Source organism: Sphaerodactylus townsendi, linkage group LG02 (assembly GCF_021028975.2).
Source record: "Sphaerodactylus townsendi isolate TG3544 linkage group LG02, MPM_Stown_v2.3, whole genome shotgun sequence".
NCBI lineage: Eukaryota > Metazoa > Chordata > Lepidosauria > Squamata > Sphaerodactylidae > Sphaerodactylus > Sphaerodactylus townsendi.
This window is the reverse complement of record NC_059426.1, coordinates 143987539-144006506: the sequence shown is the minus strand read 5'-3', so window position 1 is coordinate 144006506 and position 18968 is coordinate 143987539. Positions and strand designations below refer to the sequence as shown.

The 18968-nt window shown below is 44.2% G+C and overlaps 1 protein-coding gene across 3 annotated transcripts; it reads right to left on the bottom strand.

Moving 5' to 3' along the window:
• Positions 1-4134: 4134 nt before the first annotated feature.
• On the bottom strand, positions 4135-18968 carry GSTZ1 (glutathione S-transferase zeta 1). 3 transcript variants are annotated; one of them, XM_048483261.1, is made up of 10 exons: positions 18783-18968; positions 16702-16822; positions 15702-15753; positions 13283-13350; positions 12217-12297; positions 11336-11461; positions 9603-9678; positions 8079-8131; positions 6143-6192; positions 4135-4499 (listed from the first exon to the last, which is right to left on the bottom strand). In XM_048483261.1, exons 2-10 carry the CDS (start codon positions 16717-16719, stop codon positions 4373-4375), a joined length of 651 nt encoding a protein of 216 aa, XP_048339218.1. In that variant the 5' UTR covers positions 16720-16822; positions 18783-18968; the 3' UTR covers positions 4135-4372. The 3 variants fall into 3 exon arrangements, with proteins under 3 accessions (XP_048339218.1, XP_048339216.1, XP_048339217.1); XM_048483259.1 differs by lacking the exon at positions 16702-16822 and having other exon boundaries at positions 18735-18968; XM_048483260.1 differs by lacking the exon at positions 16702-16822.

Sequence of the window (18968 nt, the reverse complement as noted above, 5' to 3'; positions counted from 1 at the left end):
TCTCCTGCTTTTTCTTCCTGGACATCTCAGGTTTGATGGAGTACACATCAGTTCCTTCGTTTTCTGGGCAGCCTTCTGCTCGCAGGTAAGAGCTGGTTGTGGAATTAGCAAAAATACTACTGCCTAGAAAGGAAAGCCAGCCCTGGGTCATGTCAGTCACTGCATGCTGCTGTTGGTCAGGTGGGGGTCCTTGAAGCCTGGGCTAGAGGAAGGGTAGAGTTATAAATTGAATGTACTATTTTTTGGGATGGTGGAGGTGGATGTTCATGTATTGTGGTTTATGAACAGATAAATTAGTAAGGTCCTGGGGAAGTGATAAAGATTGTGATGCAAGTTTGGGTAGAAATGGAGAAAATCCAGAGGGAGATCTGCTCTTTTTGTGCTTGCATGTGTTCAGAGAGTAAACAAGGCTCCTTTTGCAACTTCACCTTTTGCTATAATTACTCATGTAGCTCTCTTCCACTACTGCATAAGTTCTGGCCATGGTCTCTTCCCTGAAGAAGAAGAAGAGTTGGATTTATATCCTCCTTTTCTCTCCTGGAAGGAGACTCAAAGAGGCTGACAATGTCCTTTCCCTTCCCCCACCCCCCCCACAAATACCCTGTGAGGTGGGTGGGGCTGAGAGAGCTGTGAGAAGCTGTGACTAGCCCAAGGTCACCCAGCTGGCGTGTGTTGGAGTGCACAGGCTAATCTGAATTCCCCAGATAAGCCTCCACAGCTCAAGCGGCAGAGCTGGGAATCAAACCCGGTTCCTCCAGATTAGAGTGCACCTGCTCTTAACCACTATGCCACTGCTGCTCCTGAAGGCTGTCTTGTAGGTTTTGTGCTGACCAAAGGTATTCTTTTCTGATTCCAGTTTCCACGCTGCCCTGCCAGTATCTGATCAGAAAGTGCTGATAAGCGGGGGCTGTAATACCAAACAAGCTCTTCAGGATGCATTCATCTTCCATCTTGGTAAGTCACTGAAGAGTTGTGCCCATTCCTCCCTGCACACTCTCTTTCAGGCCAAGATTGGATTGTCCAGCACCTGACTCCTCTTTCCTTTGCAGATACCTTAATGTGGAGCACAGTGGCACACAGTGATCTTTGCTCGGTACCCCGGGCAGGCCACACGCTGCTGAACTTAACTTCTGTCCATTTGACAGACATGGATAAGGAGAACCATGGCAAGCGCAGTCTGTGCAAGCTGCTGGTCTTCGGAGGATCAGATGGTGCCGGAAAGTTCTACAATAGTACTAGCAAAATTCAGCTAGACCTTGAGGAGATGAAGGGAACTTCCTAAGACCTAGTCTGAGCCACTGAGAGTTCTAGGCCTGGCCCAGCTGGGGCAGAACAGAAAGTCAGTAGATGTCAAGTGAACAAAACCTAAAGAATCAAGGAGTACCAGTCAGTTAATGAGGCTGTCACAGTAGCACTGCCTCTCTAAGGGCTCAGATGGGTTGCTGGTGCTTGGCCATATATTTGTATCCATTCCCCTTTGTATCAAGGAGTTTTCATGTAGTCTTTTTCTTGATTGCATCAGTTGCTGCTTCTGAACCCCTTAACTGCTATTGGCTTAGGAATTTGCCTGATTAAGTTCTAATGAACACATGGAGTTGTGATCCTGCTAAGGTATTTGGTGATTCCTGAGCTAAATACTCATAAGCTGTGTTCCTTTTTGTAGCCTGTGCCATATTGCCAGGAGAGATGTCTTGAAAATGCTTGAAGAGGCAGAGCTAAGGATGTAGAAACTGTGGGTTAACCATAGGTCTTCTGGGTTCTTTCCCTGCCCAACCATCTATCCCTTCTACTCTTCACCATCCTTCTTCAGCCAGTTAGTTTGATCTAATCTCTGCATATTTTGCAAACATCTTTTCTTCTTCCCCCTCTGTCATTGTGTCATAAATTACTTCACACATACACAGAAGTGTTGTTTGTCAAGAATCCCTTGTTTTCTCAATTAGATTATCTTTGGATCCATTTCCTAAACCTTTGAAGATGCTGTGAATAAAAGTGATGACACTTCTGTCACTTCAGAAATTCTGTTCGCTTGAATAATTTATACAAGTCCCAGAATCGATCCTTTTTTGGTGATCTTTTCAAAAGTGTAGGATGTTCTCTGCCAGACTGATGCTGTACAGAAATGTATGCCCGATACTGCTAGGAAGACTTGCAGCCTGTAGCAGGTATAAGCAGCTTCCTAGTTCCTGTCAGTTTATTGCTTCTGCCTCCACTGACATTACTGGAGAACATATTCTTAGGAGGGGGAGACTTAGTCTCTGGAGACCACTTTGTGCTCTTCATCAACATCCTGCCTCACAAGACTCAGTAAAAGACTCTTTAATTAGTATGACAGGGCCAGAATTGAATATATCATCTGAGATTCATGCAGCTGCGAGTGTGTGTTTAATGTAACCTGTGAAGAACAGGGACAGCTGGTGTGTGGTTGTTTGACCTATCCCTTAGCAGGTAATTTCCCCTCTAGCTGGGCTTCGAAAACACAGCTGTAAACACAGCTGCAGAAGGAGTGAAAAAAACTGCATCCCTGTTTAACCCGTTATCTTAAAAAATGAAGAGTTGGGATCAAGTAGCCAACAGAAAGAAAAAGAAGACTACTTGATTGGAACTTGAGCCGCTGTAAGTTGCTAGAAGGGGTCTTGAAAATGATTATGTTCTAACTAGTTCACTGATGGGAGACTGAAGGCAATTCCCCACGGTCAAAAAATCCCGTGACACTCATGATAAAAATTGGGCAAGGAGTCCCCACAGCTTCAGTGCCCAACTTGGCTCCATCCTGGCCCTGGCGCTCACTCTCCCCCTCATCCCGTGTTTTTCAAAAACTGGCAGGAAGGTGCAACTGTTTGAAAAACACAGGCCGACTGGATCGGTGGGGAGACACAGGGAAAACAATGGGTTTATTTTTCCAGCCCTAGGGAGTGACATGAAACATTCCAGCCAACCAGAGCGTAGTGGGCTGGGCAGAGCGTACGTTAAGCCGTGTGTATGTGTTGGTTGTGGCTACAAAGATGCTTTCCTGCAAAGTGAAGGGGAGCAAGCATGCATACGTGCATAGCAATGATGGGGGTCGCCATGGCTGGCATGAGGTAAAAAAGACTACCTGTACTTCTATGAAGCTGCGCGAAATTAAAAAACAAAACAAGCAGAGAGAAGGGGTATTGTTCCCAACACAACACAACAGCCAATCAGAATGAAGAACAAAAGAGCTGCAGAGCAGATCGGGGGTTCATGGGAGAAATTGCATTGTTTGATACTGGGATTAACTTCAAGCCCCTCAATAGACGCACGCTACAGTGGGGAGGGAGAAACTGTGATATCTTATTAAGGGGTGGGTGGGTGGCGGCACAGGTATATTTTTTCAGTGGGGATTTGCCCTGAGAAGCAATAGAAGCTTTTCTCCCTCTCCCTTATCATACTATAACCCAAGATCACCCACTGAAGCATGGACTTCTTCACACAGCACATAGCTAGTTTGTGGAACTTGCTGCCACGGGATCTGGTGATAGATGCCAATTTAGCAGGCTTCAAAAGGGGATGGACAAATTTATGGAGGGTGAGGCTATTAATAATTACTAGTCACAATGGCTGCATTCTCCCTCTAGTGCTAGAGGCAGCTTATCAGTTGCTGCTGAGGAGAGTGGCAGGGTGATGCTGCTGCAGTCATTCTTCTTGCTCCAAAGAACTGTGACTAGCCCAAGGTCACCCAGCTGGCATGTGTTGGAGTGCACAAGCTAATCCAGTTGGAAGAGACCACAAGGACCATCAAGTCCAACCCCCTGCAATGCAGGAACACACAATAGTATATTTGTGTCTGGGAAGTATCAAATGGAGATGTACATATTTTAAGAAGATGATTTATGTTTCTCGCCTAGCACAGGCTTCTCTGTTATCTGTGTATTACTATTAGATGGGCTCTCTGACTTGCCGTCACGGGCTTGTGTTTGTGCTGTGCACATAACAGTAGCATTTAGGCCCCACCAAAACACATCCTCCTTTTAACTTAAATGTGAAACACATCACCCCTGGTGCGTCATTTCTCAGAACGTCAATTTTTGCTTTATGTGTGACTTTGCCTGCAGTCGAGCTGCCACCACTTTTGCCCACCCTGGTGATTCACACAAGCTGATAGCAATTGAATTCATGCAGAAAATTCACAAGCTCTTTACTTTTATATCAGCTTCATGCTGACACATACACAAGATGCTCCACAGTAGGCATACTTGCATACCATGCTAGTACAATATGACATCTTCCCCTTTGACTTTCCAAAATCTAGCAGAAAAACATCAGAGCTTTAGTTTATGCTGACTTCCACACAGAAGGGAGCAGCAAAGGAATGGAGGCCAGCAGCCCTGGCACTGTAAAACGAAATCTTTTAAGCTTTTAGTTCTGGTGGAGTATCTGGCTGCCGGGATGGGTGGCTTGTTTTGAATTCCTCTAACTCCAAAAGAGCTTTGTTGATTCTTCTTATTGTGGGGTATGGAGCAAGATCCACTTTATATCTAGAAGAAGAAGAAACACAGTTTAGTAGCTACTTAGCATGCTCTGGAAATAAGCGTTTAGCCATGAGTAAAGTCAACTGATGGTACAAAAACCTTTACAAAGGAGATCCAGCATTGGAAAACCACCTCTACCAACTTTCACTAGCAGAGTGATGGATACACAGTTGAGTGTCCATGTCCAAAGGGGCCACAATTTAGATTGTGCAACTTATGTAGGGTGAGAGAAGAAAAAGATTATTGAATGGTGATAGAACAGAGGAGCATTAAGTGGTTCCATGCAGAGGCATAGCTGGGCCAAACTGCGCCCGGTGCTCAGTGTGTTTTTTCCGCCCCCCCATAGCCCCCCGCGGCACACACACCCTGTTCCCCTTCCCACACTTACCTACGTTCCTTTTCTATTTCTAGTACTTTTTGAGGCTGAAAAAAGTCGCCTCTTCACAGTTCAGGGAAAAAACTACCTGACGAACTATACTTCCCAGGAGACCTTGTGAGCCCCAAGGTCTCCTGGGAACTGTAGTTCCTCAGGCAGTTTTTCCCCTGAACTGTGAAGAGGCCACTTTTTTCAGCCTCAAAAAGTACTAAAAAAGACAAGGAATGTAGGTAAGTGTGGGAAGGGGGGTGGGAAGTGTGTGCCACGGGGGGCGCAGGGAAAAGGGGGAGGGGCTGGGTGTGATTTCCCGCCCCCCAGGAGTGCGCCCGGTGCACGACGTGCCCCCCCGCCTCCTTGGCAATCCACCATTGGTTTCATGCCAAGTACAAGTTAGCCATCCAGAGTGGTTCGTGAATGGCCTTGCTGAAGATTTGGAAAATTACAGCAATAAAGTAGCCATAGGAAGTGATGCACTGGAGCATACAGAGATGGAACTTGCACACATTTATCAAATTCTTTTGGCCTCTCTTTCCACCTAACGATGGATCTTTACACTGGATTAATGTCAGGGATTGCACCTAGTTGATTGAGATGCATTCTTCAATGAAATCGCTGCAAGATATATGTAACCAGCCTGCTATATGTTACCGCTGCTGTAATGGGATATTCCTTGATCTTTGCTTTATGGCTTCACATGCTGAGTAGATAACTAGGCTTACCCATGACACTTCTGGTCCCATGGGAAACAGGATGTTTCTGTTGTCCTGTGGGGGCAGGAGGCCAGGTGGCTTTATCTCTATTGCCACCTTCAGGGCGCCTTAGCTCCAAAGTAATTATTTCTCATATTTTTTGGGAAAACGGGAGGGGGGATCAACTTCTGAATAAAGGGGATAATAAAAGCCAGATTTGGCAGAACTGGCTTTTTCAAGCTGGTACTAAACATTGCTGATCAACAATACAGAGTCTGTTTATTGCTTCAAGAACTGAGACCTAACAGTTGTACACAAAGTTTCCCCAGTTCAGCAAGCATGTGCAAGAGAATAATTGACATCAGTCACCTGGGACTAGAGATGACTCAGTGTTTGGCTGAGTGTAAAGGAGAGTATTGCTAGGGACCCTTTGGAACATGGCTCTGGATACAAAATCCTAATGAAAGAACATTTATAATATTACCCTCTGGGAAACTGGGAATCAGCCTCAATGCAAACTGCTAGCCATGTCTCTCGAGTAACAAATGGAACTTCAACCTACCATATAGATTGTTGTTGCTTACCTTTCTGCATTATACACCTGAGGGACCAAGCACAGGTCAGCCATGGACACCTACAGTGAAGCAGAGACAAGTAATTCAAGCATGCTTCTGCTGAAGCCATGGACTTCCTGTTACCACCTTTCAGACACGTGTGGGCTGTTGGCTAGAATGTTGGACTTTGAGTGTACAATTTCATTACTAAGGGAAGGGGATGGATTTTTATTTACATTATTTATAGTCTGTATTTTCTACAGTAATGTAAGCCAGATTACACATAGTGAGTCAATACAGTCAACAAAATGGAACATTTGGTGATGGTTAAGAACTTCTAGTCTAGGGATCTGCAACCTGTGGCTCTCCAGATGTTAATGGACTACAATTCCCATCAGCCCCTGCCAGCATGGCCAATTTGATTTTTTTGGATGGGCCAATGACATGCAAAATTACAAAACCCCTTGGGTATGAGTCCTCATACCTCAGTCTTAATAGCTGTCACCAGCCCCTTTTCGCTATCCAAACAGCCAGAAGCCAAGGGTCAACCTTCCAAGCTTCCTGGGATTAAAATCAAGACAGTCACCCCTGAAAGGCAAGCCCCCTGTAGCCTGAATTTCACAAAACGATTAACCTGGTACATTGTGCCACTTAGGCTTAGGTAATGGAATCAGAATGAAGACACTTGAGGACAAAACACAATGAGATAAAGGGATTCATTAAAATTGTGCAAGAATATTTCCAAAAAGAACAACGAGCAGTGAGGATTACAATAACAAAGCTAAATCAAAACTACATAGTAATATCATTGGATCAAGGAGCCATGAATAAAGCCTCCAAGAACAAAACTAGAGTGAAATATAAACTTTATGGCCAAGGGTCTTAGTTGGCCTGAACTCATTTGACCAATCTGATCAGTGGCTGGTGATGTCAGTTAACTATGTAATTTTGTTACTAGCCATGCAATGGAAGGGTGGGGGCTTATGCTAATTTCCCCCATTATATTGAGAGCCAGCTGGTGTGTGGTTTTCATTATATTGAGAGTCTGTGTCTCCACCCTGAGTAACAGGGCCTGTCTTTAGTATTTCATTCAGGCATTTGAAAAGATCTTTGTGGTCTATCCGGACCGCCAGTGACCAGTTTGGGGCTGGAGACAATGCAAGTGATCCACAGGAATAGAAAACCAAAATCTTGACTGATGCAATTTCTGAGTTCTGAGGACTTGTGTATGTCAGTATATGGCAAACCTGGTAGACCCCCAATGATCTAGGGCTTTTCCCAGCTGCATTGATTTCAGGGAGAAACAACATCAAATCTATGTTACATTGCCTCTTGCTTTCTTTCTGCTGCAGTGCCTACTCAAGCCTTTAGGCCTTTAACAGGTACTGGCACTTCCTACAGATTCACTGACATCTCTCAAAACATTCAATAGCACCCACTTGCACAGAAGAAAAGGGTGCAGCAAAACAAGCGATGCAGTTATTACCAGTGAGTGGTGCTACAGATTCATTTACTTGCTGCATGTAATACTTGGTAAGCTAAGAGAGGCCCTGGCTGGAGGTTCTCAGAATGGCTGCAAAATTGTGTACAGGGCAGAAGGGAGAAGCAAATAGACATGGTGGAGTTAGTACTCTTCTAATTTTGTCAGCTTTAACTTTAGGCCATAGAACAGAACGGGACAGTGGTAAATTTAACATTGTAGGTGTTAATGGTGATGAATACACCAATGTAGGACTCTTTGGAAAGAATAATTATATCATCCATGTATATAAATCCTCTTCGGTGGTAACAAGCATGCATCTCAGCCCACTGGATTTCTGCACTGACTATACTGCACAGAGAAATGTTCCTTACCTGTGAAAATCAGGGAAGATCCCTAGTGATATTCTGGTTTCGCAAACCTGACTAGTCTGGGTCTGTTGTTCTACTAGTGATTGGAGGTATCGGTGATCTCAGCTGGTCTTACCTCATCCCCAACACAGTAGCGCCCAGCTGTTTCCTGCAGGGTCTGTTCCAAAGCTGGAGGAATAAAGTTGGACAATAGTTAAAAAATCGGTAACTCCTTTCAGCATAGAGCTATGTGCAGGTAACAAATATGTTGCATGTCTTTATGTGTGTATGTTAAATGCCATTAAGTTGCTTCCAATTTTTGGTGACCTTATGAATGAATGTCCTGTCACTATCAGCCTTGCTCAGATCTTGCAGACTGGGAACTGTGGCTTCAATCCATTTCATGTTGCATTTTCCTCTTGCCATGCTGCCTTCAACTTTATAGATCTTTATAGGAGTCTAAAAAATCTGTAAATAAATGTGAAATAATCCCTGGAAGCTATTGAATTTGTCATAGAGTAGAAAGAAAAATGGCAAGGGGGCTGGAGGAAGTGCCTCTGGGGAAAACCATCATTACTGGCAGTTTTAAGATATAGAAAGGAGTGCCATGCAGTTGGTGGCAAAGGTGTATGGGGTAAGAATTGTAGGGAAGGGAGTGGCAGGGATGCACTGAGCTATTTTCCCCAGTGGCGTAGTGCCAAGAGGGCGAAGGGGTGCATTATGCACCAGCCGCGTGCTTCTGCAGGGGTGCGACGAGGGCATGGAGGGGGCATTCCGGGGCAGGGCGGGGGCAGACGGGGGTGTGGCAGGGGCGCAGGGCACACATGTACCTGAGCGCAGTTCCCCCTCACTCCGCCCCTGATGTTCCCTTGTGTCACTTTTCTTCTGCACCCCGCCCTTTCACTTAACTTACATTTTTCATGCAAGAGGAGAAAGCAGTAGGTGGAAAAGAGGCTAAGTTTCTGCCATACTTCCCTTCCCTGCCGGTTTCCTGTTCAATTCCTACAGTTTGTATGTGGGATTAGGAAACTTGGTTTTGCTGGATTTCTCAGCCCCATCCCTCAGTCAGTCCAGTGTGCACACAAAGAGATGACATTCCACCACCATTCCATTTGTCTGTGGTGGCTACTGAGGCCATGTCTGCACACATTTATTTATTAGGTATTAGAGTTTATTGTTTTAATATTTGCATATTTATATTTGTATTGTTATTTTTAATGACTGTATTGATTGTTTATTTCTATGCTGTAACCCACACTAGGCCCTATAGAGATAGGGCAGGATATAAATTTAATAAAATAATAAAAATAAATAAATAACCGTAGCTTGGTTTAGGCATTGTTGCCATTCTCCATGTCCTCAGTTTTGGAAATACACATAAATGGTTAGTTGTGCTTTTAAGGATCTTCACTGAGAACATCCTGAAGATCAGTTTCCACTGACAGCATATCTCCATGAAATGACAGCTACTTATTTTCTTAAAATTATTTTCTGTCCTACTGTTTCCCTTTTTTGAAAGGACTTAAAGGATGCCTGAAGGATCTCATGGATATTTCATTGATGTCTTCCTGTACAAGACAGATGGGCAGACAGACTTTTCCCGTAAACCCCCAGCCTAGTGAAAGAGTTAAATATGGCTGCAATTCACTTTAGTTCCCACCTTTGAAGCCACGAGATATACAGCGCTGGGCCCATTCCATCTTCTTCTCCCCCATTTGCTGTAGGACGGCCAGGTTCTAAGAAATGCAGGAAGAATCTTAAGATCAGATTGTCTCACCATTTAGAAGTTAACTGTCTGCACACAGACAATCATGTTTTAAAGCATCTGAGAGGAGAGAGAACCACTGTCACCTTTGTTGCTATAGCAACAATTTTTCAGTGGTAGCCAGATTTTGAACCCAGCAATGTCTCATGGGATAACAGCACTGTCTCACATGACCCAAGACACAAGGGACTCTTTTCCAATGGGAACAGCAACAAAGGCATGACCGCCATTTTCTTTTTTACATGTCCAGCTCCATTTATGCACAAGCCAAGATATCCCAAAACACCAAGCTGGGTCTTGCTGAGCACCGGCAGTAAGCCTCCGAAGCTCCAGAGCGCCCCCCCCCCTTCTACTTCCCACAGTCAAACACCAAGCTGGGTCTTGTTGAGTACAGCCAGAAAGCCACCAATGCTCCACAGGCCCTGACAGAAGCACCCCCTTCCTCCCGTCTTCCATTCCCCAAACTCCAAGCCAGGCCCTTCTAAGCACTGGCGATAACCTGCTGATGCTCTGCAGGGCCTGGCAGAACTCCCCTATTCCCACGCCCACTTCCCCACTCCCCAACCATCAAGCCGGATCCTGTACAGCACCAGCAGTAAGCCACCGATACTCCACACAGTCCGGCAGAATTCCATCATTCCTCCACCTACCGACTCCAATCCCCAAACAGTGAGGCAGCCAGATGTGCCTTTCTGCCTGCTGCCCCCCTGCCTGAGCCTTCCCACTCCCCTACCCATCCTCTCTTAGCACACAAACAGATCCCGCTGTCCCCCCAGCTCACGCCTCCCCACTCCCCTGCCCACACTCTCCCAGCCCCCAAGCAGCAAGCTCTTTTTGCCAGGACCATGCCTCCCCGTCTCACCCTCTCCCCACCCCAAGCCTCCCCACTCCACCCTCTCTCCACCCTAAACAACACCATTTCTGCCAATCTAGCATCCCAAACAGCCCCATTTTCCCCCCACCCCCAGCCTTCCACACTCTCTAGATTCCTGGGACCAGATGAAGGTCAGCAGGTAGGCAGGACTGGGGGCAGGGGTAAGACACCAGTAAAGCCCATTGTTGGGGGGAAATGCTCACTTGTCTCTCCCTTTTCTAGAGCCCATTGCATTGTCCCCCACAATGGGCTTTGCTGCTTGCCCTTCTATATTCTGCTGTTTTGCTAATCTAAAAGTTCCCCTCTGTAGTTACTAGGTGATCATGGACCAGTGCCCTTTGGCACTTCTGGTAACTCCATAGCACTCAGGACATAAGAACATAAGAATATAAGAACATGCCAGCAGGATCAGACCAGAGTCCATCTAGTTCAGTTCTCTGCTACTCGCAGTGGCCCACCAGGACTATAGAACTGAGGCAAGATTTTGAACAGTCTTTTTTTAAAGCCCCGTTCCTAGTTTCACTGTTTTCCCCCAAGATCCTGTTGTCCTCCTTTTTTAAATCTATATTAAGTATAATGAGGATGTATGAAGAAAATAAGTAGCAGTATTAAAGTCATAAAGTGATGGGGTCATAAGTAACTCTGTCTGCCCTGGAAAGGAACTTCCATCTTCCTGTGGTTCCCTTGGGATCAGTGTCAGCAGTGACCTTCAGTCAAACAATGCTACAGTGGATGCCCTGACAAGAGGTAATACCTGTAATGGCTGAATTCCAGAAGCAATGTGATCAGAGATCATCCGGACTTGGGCTCTTTTCTTTGGATCCTGAGGCAGGATCCTAGGATCTGGCCGTGTCTCCTCAAGATACTCTATTATGGCCAACTGAAATAAGCAGAAACACTTGGCTAAGATTGACTTGATAAAAAGGGAAAAGTGGTTCTCTGGGGTAGAGCAAAGAATGAAGGTGGAAGACTCTAGATCTTGTTATAAGCTAATTCTGAGCAAATGTTGTCACGGAGGTTATGGTTCATTGCATAATTAATGGTCTGTCACTATGGGAAACCTTGGTGAGATCTTAAAACCACAAATTGGAGTAAATGTTCAAGCTGAACCAGGGTGGGATCACAACACACAAAAATTATCCTTAAGTGCTGCTAGATTATCCTATCCTCCTAAAGATGGCTTTCCTTTCAACAGGTCCCATCTGATAGTGAAAAATGTTACACCTTTAAAGAGGGGAAATCGTTTTTAGGATGGGCTAGATATAACTGCAATCATATGTACATTAATATTGCAATTTGTTAAAGCCCTTTATCTTGCAACTATGGATGTGATGAGATCTGTGCCCTTAAGGAGGAGTTGATGGGAGGAGTTAAGAGAACCAGGAAAAGAAGGCCCATTGTGACTTCAGCAAGCAACATTGGGTCAGGCAGAAAATAGTTCCTCAAGTGCAAAGAGAAAACACGAGGAGACCACACTATAACTCCACTACACAGCTAAAAGCCCTGAGGTAAGTGTTCCATGCATATTGGACCAATGTTCTCCAAAATGCCCCATTGTTAACAGTCTTACTCAGGCTGTCAGTGAAGTTCTTTGTTTAGAATCAAGGAAATAATTAACAGAGACTGCATACTCACTGACTGAGAGAGGGTGATACCATCAATTTTGAGTGCCGGGACTTGTTGCATTGGGTTCACGGACTGGAATTCAGATGACAGCTGTGGAGACAGGACAGTTTCTTACAAGCACAGCAATCCTCAGCAAAGGAGTTATCCCTTATAAACCCATTGATTCTAATGGGCATAAGACGATCACATCTGGTTAGGATAGCAGAATTTTCCTGAACAGCCCCTCTCCCCATTTAATAATGTATATCCTACTTCTGATCCTCAGAAAGTAAGTCCTTTGCCTGGACTGCAGAACCAAGGGTGTTAATATTCAAAGATGGCAGCTGCCTTCTGAAACATGCTCCTCATGTGCAGAGGATCAGGAAAGAACTATCAACACAGTCTCTCTAGCGGTCTTTGCCTCCCAAACCCAAGAGAAGGGAGAAGAACGGACTTCCTTTACTTTCTGACAGTTCCTGGCAACACACGAAACTCCTGTGCCTTGAGCTCCCAAAGGCACCTGGTGGGGCCACTGCGAGTAGCAGAGTGCTGGACTAGATGGACTCTGGTCTGATCCAGCAGGCTTGTTCTGATGTTCTTGTTTAATCATATAGTTTCTCAGCCTTTGTTTAAAGGAGCAAGCCTCCTCAGATTAAAACAACACTGATAAAAACTTTCTCAAGGTGAAATAAAGGTAAAACTCATTTTTGTTTTCAAGCTGAGGGATGTACAATACAAATGTAAAGGAAGGAACAGACCGTGTGGGTCTCCAGCACACTTTAAGATACTGGAGAGAGAAGCTCCTTTATTTTCAAGCACTAACCGTTAACATTCAGACACGGACAAAAACCTATTCCTGTATAGAACTGGTTGGGATAGTCAAGCCATCAGCATTGGAAGGGAGCAACTAACTGTTTAAAAAAAACAAACTGGAAACTTTATGGGAGTCAGGATTTGCCTTTGAGTATGACTATTTAAGAAGCATTTGTCCTTACAGATAGAGAGCTAATAGGGATCCACTGGAGGACTACTACTGATTTTTGTTATGGCTTCTGATCATGCCTGCTGTACAGGCCGGACGCAGCCATCGCCTTACCTGCTGCCCTCCATCCTTCACAAGATTAACTGGTGCTTGATCATAGGCTACTCCCTTCAAAGCTAGTGCTGCAAGAAAAGGACAACACACAAATCTGGTCCAGTTACTTCCATATGTATGATACATATTTTACAACTGGCTACAACCTTTTCTCCCTCACCAACAGTACTATAGTGCAGGAGAGCCCCCAACTTACATAGTTAAGCAATAGTTTCAGGACAGACCAAGCAAAATAATTCTTTACTCAATAATTAAACTGGAGTGTTCATTACCAAGGGACTTCATGATGGTGATTTTTTTTTTTACAGCTGGTGTGGTGTAGTGGTTAACATGAGGGACTAGGATCTGGAAACCCAGGTATGAATCCACACTTCCATCATGGAAGCCTGGTGGGTGACCTTGGGCCACCTGGTTCGTATTTGGATGGGAGACTGCCAAGGAATACTAGGGGTGTGCTACAGAGGCAGGTAATGGCGAACTATCTCTGGATGTCTCTTGCCTTGAAATCCCCCTGTATGGGAGTCACCATAAGTCAGCCGTGACTTGATGGCAAAACCAAAAACAGATGTCCATGGAGGAGAGGTTCATGAGTGGCTGCTAGCTATGGTGACTACAGGGAACCTCTGAATACCGTTGCCAGGAGGCAACATCAGGGGAAGGTCTCAGACTCTGTGATCTGTTTATTGGCCCTTTGGGGAAACTGTTTGGCTGAAACAGTGTGAAACACAGTGCTGGGCTACCTGGACCATTGGTCTGATCCAGCTTCTTAGGGCAAGGCTTCTCATGTTGAGTGATACAAGTTGCATTGTTCGTGGGTGTTTGGAACGTGGATATTTACATGTTGACGTGGGCTCTCTTGTGTTTAGTACTGTTGCTGTTTGCCTGATATTGTTGTGACTGCTTGAATGTACTAAATAATCACTGTCTTCATATTTGTCAACATCTCAGTAATGTATGGAGCCCCATCACTTTGTCCAAGATCCGTTGATTGTTGCTCTTTGTCCAGACTGGGTGTAATCAGTTAAACTGGGTGTAAAACCTGTCAGCAACCCCTAGGAGCAAGAGGCAGTAGATGGAAGATTTTTCTTCCTTATGCTGTAGATACCCTAGCATGAAGCTGAGAACAAACTGGGAAGTGGACCTCATTCACTTAGAATTCAGGGGTCTGCAACAGTGGTGGGATTCAAACATTTTAACAACAGGTTCTGATGGTGGTAGGATTCAAATAATGACTGTTACAAAGTATTTAAAATATTTTTAATATCACTTTTTATTTTAAGTATTAAAGGGCCAAAAATATTTTAAATATTTAAAAAGGGATATTTTAAATTTTAACAACAGGTTCTACAGTACCTTCGGAACTTCCTGAATCCCACCTCTGGTCTGCAACCTATGGCTCTCCAGATGTTCACGGACTACAATTACCACCAGCCCCTGCCAGCATGGCCAATTGGTCCATGAACATCTGGAGAGCCACAGGTTGCAGACCCCTGACTTAGATACATAACTCGGGGACATATATCTCCAGACCGCACATAGTAACATGAAACATTGTAACATGAAAATCCCTACTCAAGATTCATTTAGTTTCTTTCTAATAAATGTTTAGGATGTCTTTAAAGAATGCAGTGAAGGCAGACATCTGGATTGTGCTATTTTTGTGTCTCTTAATAAATTCCAGATCTGGAATAGAAATAGCAGCCAAACACAAAAAGTGAATAGCCTCAAAAAAGTTTCCTGCAACTGTTAAGCCTCCTCCCCGAAATAAAATCATGCATGGAGAGCATTTCTGCATTGGAACTGACATGCAGCGTGTGTGCATGGTTTTATAAATGGCATACATGGGCTGCAGCCAACTGCTTCCTCCCTCCATACATGTGAAGAGTGTGTCCGTGACTTGGTAACTTAAGCACTGCTTCCGGGACACTCCCATTGGTAACATCTGAAATGGCCATAACTAGAAGATTTCTTCCTTCCTCTCAAACAAACTTTGATATTAGAGTGTTGTGAGTTTTCTGGGTTGTATGGCCATGTTCCAATAGCATTTTCTCCTGATGTTTTGCCTGCATCTGTGGCTGCAGTATGTATCTCCGCTTGCTTTACTGCCATCAGATCCTCTGAAGATGCCAGCCACAGATGAAGGTGAAACGTCAGGAGAAAATGCTACTGGAACATGGCCATACAACTTGGAAAACCACAACACCCTAGTGATTCCAGCCATGGAAGCCTTCAACAATATATTAAACTTTGATATTTTTTCTCCACAGAGGAATCAGAAGACACTTCAACCCCACAGTTCAAAGTGGCTAAATGTTCTGTTATGTATTTTGCTGATCTCTGCCTTAATGAGTCACTGATTACCTGCATTTTGGCAAGCAAATGTGAAAAGCATGGGACAGGATTTAATAACTGTTCTTACCGATTCGCACTCTCCAGGAGCAGGAACTTCTGAAATAACTATAAAGAACAGGCTGCAGAGGTAAAGGGGAAAAATAATATACAATAATTTGCAACTGTAGCAGCTTTGTTAACACAGAAGTGTAAAGTAGAAGCATACGTATTTTAACTTGCAACTGATGAAGTGGGCTGCAGCCCATAAACGCTTAACATAGCAATTCTAAGAAGGCTTATTCAAAAGTTAGCCCCGTTTTATTCAATAATTGGCAGCTGCGACTGCAAATGGACCTGGAGAAAAATGTCCGGTTCCTTTTAACAGAGGTTTAATGTGTTGCAATGGGCATCTAAGTCTCCATTAAAGGGACAGGACATTGGAGTGTTGTGGGGTTTCTGGGCTGTTTGGCTGTCTTCCAGTAGCATTTTCTCCTGATGTTTTGCCTGCATCTGTAGCTGGCATCTTCAGAGGATCTTTGAAGATGATCCTCTGAAGATGCCAGTCACAGATGCAGGCAAAACGTCAGGAGAAAAGACTACTGGAACACGGCCAGCCCGGAAACTTCACAACACTCCAGTGATTCCAGCTGTGAAAGCCTTCGACAAGACAGGACATTTTTTTCTCTCTGGTCAGTTGGAAATTAACTGCCGCCTAAGCCACAATAGAAGGCTAACATGCAATAAAGACTGTTTTTCATGCTGTTTGTTTAAAATGTAATGGATTCGCTGCTAGAAGGGCAAAATTTAGGCAACACTAGCCTCACACAACTCTGTTGTGAAACTGTGGCTTCCCCCATGTTTGTTATTTTCAGCTTTCACTGGAAACACTGAAATTGGTGGGAATCTGAAGCACCAGACTATAAGAAAATGCACCAGACTATAAGAAGTACCAGACTATAAGAAAATGTTCCTTTTATAAGAACTGGAACAAATTCTGCAGATGTGTACTGTGAAAGAGAATGGGAAAATGTACTCTGGAATGAAAAACAAGGCAGCTCCCCAGCCAGCATCAACCTTCTTTTTCTCACCTTTCTAGAAGTTTCCATACTGCATGCATGTAGTATCCTCCAGTGAAGCCCAACTCAGATGAGGGAAGTGGAGAAAAATTTCTCCTGTAGCCAAAGAAGCTGCATAAGCCCCACCCTTTAGCTGTCAAATGACATAGCACAGCAAGAAAAGTACTGCAATCTGTGACGTTTCCAAGAGCAGATGTTGGAAAGGCAAAAGCCAAGTGAATTGTGTACAAAAGAAATGCAGAACTTTGTACTAAGAAATAGGCAGTCTTTGCCAGTAATAGTAAATGCTTCCAGGCACAGTTTAGTCCAGTTGCAAGATCTGGCCTACTGCTAGATTCAGAATATTTTGTCAGGGTAGAGATCAAAAAGAGGCTTGGGAAGCTGACAAGATGGTAGGAAAAGGCCAAGAAGTTCCCACAAGCCATGGCAAATGCTGAGACGTGCCTTGGCAACAGAGCCACCATATGTGAGAGTTTTCTGGACACTGTCCTATAAGTTGTGCCTCAAAACAACAATTTGTTGTAATGAATCCATTTATTTTAAAACCAAACACAGATTTTCAGGATCCACACAATCAAAATGTTTGCTGTAATCTATGAAACACGAACTGATTTTCTTCTGAAATTCTCTCACATGCTCCAGTAACCAACAAAAATTTGCAATATGATCCCTAGCGCTTCTTCCTTTTCTGAATAGCTACTCTATTTTGGCTACACTCCTGAGGACCCTTTCCTGGGAGTAAGTCATATTGAATAACATGTAGAATAAGAGTTTGGATTTATAGCCCGCTTTTCTCAACCACAAGGCCGCTTACAAACTCCTACCCTTCCTCTCCCCACAACAGACACTTGAGGTAGGTGGGGCTGAGAGAATTCAGACAACTGAGAGAATTCAGACAATTCAGACTAACTCAGTGTCATCCAGCAGGCTTCATGTGTAGGAGCAGGGAAACAAACTTGGTTCTTTAGATTACAGTCCTCCTGCTCTTAACCACTACACAATACTGGCAGTATTCCTTCTGATTAGGAGAGCCAGCATGGTGTAATCGTTATGAGCAGTGAATTCTAATCTGAAAAACTGGGTTTGATTCCCCACTCCTCCACATGAAGCCTTCTGGGTGACATTGGGCCAGTCACAGTTTTCTCAGAACATTCTCAGCCCACACAGAGGCAGGCAACAGCAAACCACCTTGAAAACCCCAAGGGATCAACCTAAGTTAAAGGCCCCTTCCTCCCTTTGTTTGCTGCTGTAACATCATGTGGCCCCACCACCCTTCTTTTCTGATGTATGTCTGGGAGGGAATTGATAGCAGGCGCCATCTTGACCTAACATTAATATTAATTTTATAAGCTGCATTTTAATGGGGTAGGGTTTATTTTTATTAGAGCCATCTTAATTCATATTTATTGTATTTTAAATTTATTGTGCTCTATCTGTACTGTACACCGCCCTGAGCCCTCCGGGGGAGGGCGGTCTATAAACCCAATTAATAATAATAATAAGAAGAAGAAGAAGAAGAAGAAGAAGAAAAAGAAAAAGAAAAAGAAAGAAAGAGAAAGAAAAAGAAAAAGAAGAAGAAGTCAGCTGTGATTTGAGGGCACTTTCCACACTACTCCTTCTGAGTAGACCTGTTACAGATTGCAGTGGCAAAATATTTTTTTAAAAGCTTCTGATCTTAGAGATCTAGTGGGATTCAATTGTAATAGTTATAAACACAGTAATTAATAGGACTTCCAATCTGTGCTTGCAATCCACACACCTTCCTAGGAGTAAGCCTACTATGCTCGATTAGATTTATTTCCAAACTGGCTTGCTTGGGTGTAGCTTCTTCATCGATGATAAAGAGCAAGGAACTTGAAAGGCATTTATTCCAACCAGAATGCAAAAACGGGTTCCTTGGCACCATCCCCTCCACATCCTTTGCAGGGGGACAGCTGTCTAATCGGTGAAACTCAGTTGCAATTCATTGCTCGTGTTAGTAACAAGCAACATAGAAAGTATTTATAAAGATAACAAAAGTGAAATTGCGTTGCTTTTATACGTACAGCTACAGAGAAAGCATTTCGTCCCCGTAGTGAAGTCTTAGCAAATACCTTCATTAAGGCGGCGCACATCTTGCGCTCTTCCCTTCCTTAAGTCTCTCCTTCTCTAGCCAAACAGCATTTTTGTGCCACAGCTTTGGCAACAAAGCTCAACCTCTTTGTGCTATTCGAGTTTTTTTTAACAGGGGCCAGTCTTGAACAGAGACTTTTGCGTACTGATAGTAGTGGCCCGCTTTC

What these genes read in the sequence shown, in the direction of transcription:
- GSTZ1 (XM_048483259.1), bottom strand. Translation starts at nt 18,803, where the DNA reads ATGTGCGCCGCCTTAATGAAGGTATTTGCTAAGACTTCACTACGGGGA. An exon ending in GAAATGCTTTCTCTGTAGCT is followed by an intron (nt 15,754 to 18,734) that starts GTACGTATAAAA and finishes TTACCTCTGCAG; the next exon opens with CCTGTTCTTTATAGTTATTT. An exon ending in TGAAGGATGGAGGGCAGCAG is followed by an intron (nt 12,298 to 13,282) that starts GTAAGGCGATGG and finishes CTGTCTCCACAG; the next exon opens with CTGTCATCTGAATTCCAGTC.